General features: G+C 32.6%; 1 protein-coding gene across 2 annotated transcripts; it reads right to left on the reverse strand.

Annotated features, from left to right (window-relative positions):
* Window positions 1–1,133: 1,133 nt before the first annotated feature.
* LOC111394628 (reticulon-like protein B11) lies at window positions 1,134–8,540 on the reverse strand. Of its 2 annotated transcripts, none has more exons than XR_002702654.1 (6): window positions 8,339–8,540; window positions 8,003–8,183; window positions 7,557–7,698; window positions 7,372–7,445; window positions 7,110–7,286; window positions 1,134–1,577 (listed from the first exon to the last, which is right to left on the reverse strand). XR_002702654.1 is itself a non-coding variant. In XM_023020539.1 (6 exons), exons 1-5 carry the CDS (start codon window positions 8,388–8,390, stop codon window positions 7,117–7,119), a joined length of 615 nt encoding a protein of 204 aa, XP_022876307.1. In that variant the 5' UTR covers window positions 8,391–8,540; the 3' UTR covers window positions 1,134–1,577; window positions 7,110–7,116. The 2 variants fall into 2 exon arrangements, 1 of the variants encoding a protein (XP_022876307.1); XM_023020539.1 differs by having other exon boundaries at window positions 7,372–7,441.
* Between the last annotated feature and the right edge of the window lie 770 nt (window positions 8,541–9,310).

A 9,310-nucleotide genomic window follows, 5' to 3' on the forward strand; every position in this document is an offset into this window, starting at 1 on the left:
CTCCGCTTCGATCTCATGGAGATAGGCACACAGCCGAACCAAGTAAATTCTTGTGTTGATTTTTCTATTTCTATCTCTTTATCATTGCGCATAAAATCGAACACTTTCAGAGAAAGATAAGACAAAACTATTTGCTTTTTCCTAAGTACTTATTTCATCCAGCCTCTTCATTTACTTTCTTTCTTTAGTGCCAATATAGTTATGCTCTTTTAGCCAAAAATGTCGCCAGTAATTGCCGGCGTTAGATATACACCTCAGTAGCAGAAAGACTACCAGCAACTAGCTGGGAAAATACAATGTAAACCTAAGCTGGATACAATTTCTGAGAGGCATCACAAGAAGAAAATCTCGATTAAAAGATAGAAGAAAATTTATTCCCATGGTTCTCAGGGATCAATAAAGCAAGGAAATAGATCAAAAGACGTCATCTTGAGAGCCATTAGCTTATCTCCCCCGCAAATTTCACCATGATTTTGGCAAACCCTGAAGTCCCACGAGTTCATCTCCATGCTCGAAATAATGGATATTTGCTCTCCTCTGTGTTGAGAGCTGGAATGCCACCACGTGGTGATGATTTAGGGCTTCGTTGAGAGGGTCAGTGCACGAAGGTTTAGTTTATTCGTGTTTGGGTGCAAGTGGGAGTGGCTAGGAATGGGGCAATGTTGAGTATAAGATTTGCTGTAACACCTGACTTTTGAAATAACTAAACTTCGATGTTCATTTTTGAAATGTAATGTTAAATAACAGGCTTTAAGGTAATTTTCCCCAATTTTTAAGTGCCCGTCTCCCTTAAGCTCATCCCTATATAAGCTCGAGCAGTCTATGGACCAAATCCGAACAAGCTAAGCCCATGAGCCAGCAGCGACTTAGCGCCCATTTACCACTCCTAAGTTAAAGTATACATATTGCATCAACTTAACGTACCAATAAGCACAAGTATTTGCACTGTTGAATTTTTCTCACTTCCAATTTGTCAAGTAATTGAATAACTGGCTTCACTGAGAGCATTCAAAAATAAAATCTATTTCCCTCAGTCCGTGGTTCATTACTAATGTACTATAATGCATTTCGTTTTTTGGCAACTACAACTTTTGTAAGACTGAATTTGTTGATTCCGGAGCAACCATACGTGATTCATCAAACTGGTAGAAATTACAAAAGCGAATTTTACAAGTTTCAAACTCAATAAATCACCCAAAGTTGCAAGGTGGATCCTGTTTCGATTTCAATATGGGGTTCCTCTAAAGCACAAAATACGTCATAACCATCCTATTCAGACTTCTGGCATTCACACAAAGAAACTTCATAAAAAGCAAACTGCAGATCCTCAATTGACTTTCGACCAAAATCACAACTAAACCTGTTTACCCTATTCCAAGTCAATGAAGCGTGGAAACTGTGAAGGGTCGACGGGGTTAGAAATTAAGAAAACTATGACCAATGAGTTTCAAGCATGAAAAATAATGTTTGACTAGCCTCTTCCGTAAACCATAGACGAGAAGGCAATCATCCTCTGTTTGTTCCCAGAACTAATGGTAAGCTATGTAGATATCCAGCAACTAGCAAAAATAAGATACCTGCAAAAATATTCCCCATATTATAAAAATTCAAACATATCAAAGTAGTGCATGTATCTTCATGACTTTTAACAGGGGACATCAAATTCTGAACCCATCAAATGAAAAAGTGGAAACACCATGAGATGATCAATAAATTTACAGGTCACAACAGAAAGACTCCAATTTTATCCATGTCATAGAAATATGACCCAGTTTTCATAAGTGTCCACTCCAAATTTTTGATGTCGCATTGTATACAATTGAACGAACCAGTCTTTACTATCCATCTAAAAGGCAAATCAATGAAGGGTATAATCTCTAGGGAAAAACAGGTTCAAAACGAGGGAAAATTTCAATGAAGAACACCATTAAGTTCCTTTTCTCCAAAAGGAAAATGAGCAATTAGATCCCTGTGAATGATAAGAGATTGTACCCCATACACAGCTATAGACCAAGTCTGTTCACCTTCCAACCTTCTGTTTCTCACTCCTTTGTACACCCAGGAAAAATGCATTTGCTACGTTACTTAGGTATAAGTACCAAAAGTAGCTTTTCAAGAAATAACTATCCAAAGAACCAATTGACTCATTTGTGTTATAAATATTAAATTGCGTTTCAAGGCCTGTATTTTCCAAGATTACAATATTTCACATAATGTAGATCAGCAACTGATGTTTGACAAAGCATAAAACTATTCAAGGATTCAAATTAATTAAAAGTTGCTCATCAATATTCTGCGCAAAAATTTCAAAACGATTTTTAACAACAATCTTACTGAGAGGGTGTTTGGAAGACATTTTTATGTAAAAATGCATTTTTGAATAGTAAATTGATGGAAAATGTGTGGTTGAAAAATAAGGAAAATTTTTTGATTTACGTATAATATTATTTTAATAAAGAATATGTGGTTGAAAAGAAGAGTGAGAAAAATGCATTTTGAAAAAAATGGATACCAAACGGGGCCTGAATTTTTATTGGCATTGTATTTAAAAGGAATATATTAGTAACTCCAAGCAATTGACACGTTACATGTCAAACCTGCAAAACCACTTATAAACGATGGAATGCCTACAGCACGCATAAACAGACACCGGAGAGAGAGATGGAATGAGATGAAAACTGTGACACATTTATATTGTTGGCAGAACTACTATTAAGGCTTTAGCTATCCAACTTTGAACAACTTCTAGTTTGTAAGTGTACAAAGAGAAGCAGAGCACCAAAGCCTCTAGCCAAATAGCCAAAATGTGGATATACCCCATCAAAATGTAAGGCTTAATTATTAAAATAGTGCACCTGAATTACAGTGCAAAGAAGCACAACATTTGAACTTTCCCCATGTTTGAGGAGCAAAGCATAAAGAGAGTGCATCTAACGCTTTCGGGGGCTTCAAAGCAAAACAGGGTAGAAAAATAGCCAAAATCATATTCTGTGTTAACAACAGTTTTAAACGAACAATGGAAAGCAGAGTATCACAATTATATTCACAAGATTATCAATTAATTATATTTCAGTATGTGGTGTAAATAAAATGTGAGAGTTGGGCATATGATTACCACACTAACCATCAAGCTTAAATATATGTCCTACAATATATTATTCTAGGTTTAATGTTCTCAATTGATTATCATATTGAAAAACTCATAAAAATATTGTCATGGATTATGTACACTTAATTTGCTGTAGAGCTATAGATTTTTATTTTGAAAACAAAAATCAGTTTGTTTGATGAAGGGAATGCTTCACTTTGCATTAATTCCTAAGAGACTAAAACTTCAAATGCCATGCGCGCCATACCAATGCAACGAGCACACGCATATCATATATTCAATATAAAATCTATATGCCACTACAAAGATACCTGGTAAGCTCAGCACATTTTAAGCTTTCAATTAATACTTGAAAAACATCAAGAACAAAAACTAATAGAGAATTAAACTGTTTTAAACAAACAATGGAACACAGAGCATTATAATTAATTATCAAGAGCAAGATAATATAGTCTAGAAAAGAACCCTTAAAATGTTCAAAGCGACAAAATTTAATTATTTCTTTATTTTATGTTTCAGTATGTGGTGTACATATTATGTAAGAGTTGAGCATATTATTACCCCACTGACCATAAAACTTAAATACATGTGCTAGGTTTAATTTTCTTAATTGATCATATCATATTGAGTAACTCGTAAAAATATTGTGACGGATTTTGTATACTTAATTTGCTATAAGCTTTTTATTCAGAAAACAAATTGCAGTTTGTTTGATGAAGAGACTCTTTAACCTTGCCCATAGCTGGAGCATAGATTCTACAACAAAACTGATTGTAAAACACGAAGGGAGCGCTTGGGACACTGTATTGGATTGGATGAATATAATTGGGAGTGAAGATTACAGGAGATAATATTTAGGTGGATTACGGTGTATTATTATAATATGGCTTTTAGTGCTATACCGTATAAGTACAACATATAGGTATTGAGAAATAAATGATTTATGACAATTTGTCTAAGCTAAAAAAAGATTAAACATACTTTCAAGTAACTTCTTTTTCAACAAATATATGTGAACAATTACTTCTTCTTCTTTTTTTTTTTTTTTAAATAATTCTTATATTAGAGTCAAAATAAGTAACTTATTTTTCACTTTGATTAACAAAATAAGTTAATTATTTTAAAACTCACTTATTTACTCATAAATAAATTTAGTTCTTATCTACGAACATATATTTGAATAACTTACTTTTTCTTTTAAATATAAAAATTTATTCTTTTAAAAGTAACTATTTCGTTAAGTGTCAAAATAAGTAACTTATTCATTTTTAACTTTGATTATACAAAAATATATTTATTTAAAACTTACTTAGTCAGTTATTTATTTTTTTCAAGTAAAAAGTTACTTTTTCTAATAGGAAGCTTAATAAACAATGGTTATTTTACATATGGATAACTTACTTTTCTTACTCAGCAAAATAGTAAATTTACCAGTTCATTTCGTGTTTTTGTTTCTTTTCTTTTTGCAACTAATAAAAAGAATGGTTGATGAGAATTATGATGATTGTCAGTATGTTCAAGTGATTCTAATCCACCCTCCCATGTCCCTACATTTCATTATTCTACGGTGCACTTAACACACCCACAAAGTGTATTAGGAATTTATGAACTAAGAAGCACGGATTCAAATACGTAATTCGAATACGTTATGACACGGGTATGACAACACAACTTTTTAACAAAACTTAGGACATGCGGATATGTACATGTATTTTTTTTTTTTCACAAGTTAAATATAAAATTTGGCATAAATAAAATAAAATAAAATACTAAAGAATTTTATCTTAATCCTTAATTGTCTTAACTTCATTTTTTTCAACATCAACATCACCACCATCAGCTTCTTCATTATAATTAAAAATTACACACTCTAACTCTAACTCATCTAATAATAAATTAGCAACTTCAGACTGTCTATGTCCCATATTTTAGATTTTCTTTTTGAATAAAGATTTAATTTTCTTGATAAAAGCTGTAGATTGGTTCAATGAAAACCAATTTTTTGCTCATTGTGGAGCTATTTTATTCCTTCTCATAGAGTGCACAAAAGATTAGATGCTTCTTGTTAATATAATAAATATTAATAATTTTCAATAATTTATCGACAATAATAATAATTATCTATTAAGTAAAGTCTACGATGCACCGATACGATACGTATCAAACATGTCGACATGCGTTTTTAAAACAAGTGTTAACAAGACACATCAACAAGTTCATTAAATTTTTTAAAATTCTTCATTTCTATAGTATAAATTTAGTTTTATACTTATTATTAATTTTTCTTGTTGAAATCTTTTAAATATGATATGAGTACCTATTTATTATTTAATAATTAACTTTAGGTTAAAAATATATATTTTTATTGAAAAAAGTTTACAATAGAGTGTCATATCAACACGTATTGGATATGAACACGGTACCCTACTTGAAGTGTAATTGTACAGAGAGTAAAATTGACATCTATTGTCGATGATATTATAAAAAGTTTAAAATTGATAAAAGTCTTTTTCTTCACGTATCCTAAGTTGTCCCATTTGTATTTGATAATTTAAAAAATATAAAAAAATGTAAAATAATTAAAAAATACATATGCAATACGTATTGGAGAGTGTCCAAGCACATCCAAGCTTGGATACGTATTGGATATATGTTCACAATAAGTTTACAAGTATCCGTGCTTCTTAGTTTATGAAAAGGCTATAAAGAAAATACTGGTTATTCATTGGGATTCTCAAAATAATTTGCTAGCAATAGGATCACCAAAAGTTTCACCACAAGGGAAGTCAAAAGCAAATGAAAGATGACGTGAAGAGCAAAACATTTTAAAAATTTTAGCAGTGCCACATAGCCATTCTTGGACCCTTTGTCCTATATTACAAGTCTTGGTCCTTAAAACAGCAACTGTTTCAATATGCACCAAATATTAGAGATTGTTTGATGCACATTATTTCTGCATTATTAGAAGAATTTTTACGTTGAAGGGCCTCACCTGTTGACTTCTCTCTCACAATGCCTTGGATTTGTGTGATCCAACGGTAAGATTTTTCATTTTTTTGGACCAATAATGAGCCCCAAACAGCCTTTTAATGGTTATAACATTTTTAGATCTAAATGATTGAAGAAACAAAGAAAGAACAATAATATCCTATTGAAGATACACATTTTTGCACCCAGAGAATTATGTTTAACCCCAAAAGAGTATAGAAATATTATATATCAACGGTTGATAAAAAATGCATTGCCTGCTTTGATAAAAAAGTCGTAGCAACACAGATCAACCCACCATACCATAAAGTTCAGCAGCAAGACTTCTTCCTTCAATGTCTTGAAATGCCAAGTGAGACCAAATATTCGGCAATTGTCCACAAGTTTTGTGAAATTAAATCATAACAAGCATGTCTATCATGATAATGCTTGTTCACAATTAGCCAAGAAAAATGATGCATGAATGCATGCACAAGAGCACTTAAGGACTTTGTCCAGATAATAAACTAGTGACAAACAATACTCAAAAGAACTATGGTCAAAAGGGAGAAGAGAGAAATAGGGCTAGGGGTAGGAGATTACACCGAATCTATTGGGTCTTCTTATCATTTTTTGAAGGCATCGGAATCTTTCTCAATATTTGTTCATCAATTTTCCGGTACTGTGTCTGAATAATCTTATGTGCTATAATCAGCTTTTCATCGATTTGCTTTTGGTATTTGGCGTACAACACAGGTAGTGATAAACTGAGAAGAACCCCTGCAATAACAACAACAAAAACACACATTACAACTAAAAAATATGAGGAAAAAACAGACCTAGAGGAGATCAAGCAAATACTTGTCTATCATGATAATGCTTGTTCACAATTAGCCAAGAAAAATGATGCATGAATGCATGCACAAGAGCACTTAAGGACTTTGTCCAGATAATAAACTAGTGACAAACAATACTCAAAAGAACTATGGTCAAAAGGGAGAAGAGAGAAATAGGGCTAGGGGTAGGAGATTACACCGAATCTATTGGGTCTTCTTATCATTTTTTGAAGGCATCGGAATCTTTCTCAATATTTGTTCATCAATTTTCCGGTACTGTGTCTGAATAATCTTATGTGCTATAATCAGCTTTTCATCGATTTGCTTTTGGTATTTGGCGTACAACACAGGTAGTGATAAACTGAGAAGAACCCCTGCAATAACAACAACAAAAACACACATTACAACTAAAAAATATGAGGAAAAAACAGACCTAGAGGAGATCAAGCAAATACTGACCAGTATATGCCAGGGTAAGGAAGTTGAAGAAACTTCCAATATAGGATATCACCCACAAGCCCAAAAAAACCTATCTAGAAAAATCCACATTGCGTGGAAAATAACCTCAGTTATTCATATACACAATCAGGGTCAATAAACTTTATCTACTCGAAGAAAATGACAAATTAAAACGTGTAAACAACCTGAACAAAGAGTCCCAAGTTTCCACCAATGGCAATGTCATGCGCAATGGATAATGCTCGATTTACATAAACTCGCATCTCATCAGCGCCTTTCACAACAGATTCCTCAGAAATGTCAAGATTAGGAACAGGAGGCAGAGGTCTAAAATCACAGAAATGAATATCTAGTCACAGAACTTTAAGATTCCAGTAAATAAATACAGATTACATCATTTGCATATAGAAACGGCCAATATCTGAAAAACAGGAGGGCAGCCACATGAAACAAACGTCAATCCTAATAATGAAATAACCCATCAAACAGTTTCCTTCAGTCCTAACAACGAAATAATTTCTGGCCAAATATAACTTCAGCTAAGGATAGTACAGTAACAAATCAGAATGAATTTAAAAGGCAGTAAATCCCACATACTGATATAAGTAAAATCCATCCATATTAATATTACCTATTGAGAAGTAATGCAGATTTGGCCCAGAAGAACAAGATCACTACAAGCAATAATAAGACATTTGAAATAAATGATAAGAGATTATAGCCGGCTCTTTCAAATAATAACCAAAGGGCGGTAGAACCGATAAGCAGAGCAGCGCTCCCAAACCAATTTTTCCACAACAACACATCGGCAACTGCATCAACGAAGAAAAAAATATAGAAAGAATTAATCAAATCCATCTTAAATCATGGATCTGTACTGGTTTGGAATTGGGTGTTGTACACTCCAAAATATTGTCCAAAATTGCTAATACTCGAGCATGTTATAATTGTAGATATAGATTTATACCTGCGCCACCGCCGAGGGCAAGATGTACAGAGCATCGATGCGATTCTCCCATTGAAATTGAGGGTTCTGATCGACGGAAACGATGATTTGATGAGCGGGTATTTGAAGTTGGAGCGTATTCAGGTGGCAAGATTGACACAAATTAGAAATAGAGTGCCACTGATTTTGCCTGCATCAAATAGGGAGTTTACTGTCCAACGAGCAAATACACAAAAATGACTCTTCCACTGTAGCAAAAATTGACATTGACTTTGACCCATTCAATGAATTAAAAAAATAAATTAAGTTAAAAAAAACTTCACAATAAAAACCCATTTTACTCTTCAGACTGTTTGAATTATCTCTCATCGACCGACCGACCAGTGCAGAAATCCGACCGACCGACCACCGGAGTTACACCAACGTTGCAATCAACGACCATCATCTACAGTGGAAATAAAAGAACCGGTTAGTTTTCTGATCTTTTCTCCAGTTCGAATGCTTTTTTTCATAATATAGCATCCTTAGTAATTTTGGTTGAAATTAGATCCATGGCATGAGTAGTTAGATTGTGGGCATGGTGGAGTGTGAAAAATGTGATTTTTTGCTATTTTTTGGAGCTCAGTGGCCAGGAATGGAGGTTTCCGGTAGTTTCCCGGCCACCGGGCGAGCAGTCGCACCAACCGACTGTTAACAGTATGGGCCGGTTCACTGGCCCAGATTAAATATTTAAATTTTTAATTTTTTTTATAATTTTTGTAATTAATTAAATTTTTTATTTGATTAAATAGTAATTATATTATTTATTTATTTAATTTTTTTTATCATTGTCAATATAATAAAATAATTGAAATATTGTAAAATTAACAATGTTGATTATTTTTTTTTATGAAATTATCTTTAATTTATTTTTTCAAAATTTTTTTATGAAATTATCTTTAATTTTTTATTTCGAATTTATTTAATTTTTATATTTGTCTTTTATATAATTTA

Source organism: Olea europaea, chromosome 5, assembly GCF_002742605.1.
Source record: "Olea europaea var. sylvestris chromosome 5, O_europaea_v1, whole genome shotgun sequence".
NCBI lineage: Eukaryota > Viridiplantae > Streptophyta > Magnoliopsida > Lamiales > Oleaceae > Olea > Olea europaea.

What these genes read in the sequence shown, in the direction of transcription:
- LOC111394628 (XM_023020539.1), bottom strand. Translation starts at nt 8,390, where the DNA reads ATGGGAGAATCGCATCGATGCTCTGTACATCTTGCCCTCGGCGGTGGC. An exon ending in TCTGCATTACTTCTCAATAG is followed by an intron (nt 7,699 to 8,002) that starts GTAATATTAATA and finishes CTGTGATTTTAG; the next exon opens with ACCTCTGCCTCCTGTTCCTA. An exon ending in ACTTGGGACTCTTTGTTCAG is followed by an intron (nt 7,442 to 7,556) that starts GTTGTTTACACG and finishes TTTTCTAGATAG; the next exon opens with GTTTTTTTGGGCTTGTGGGT.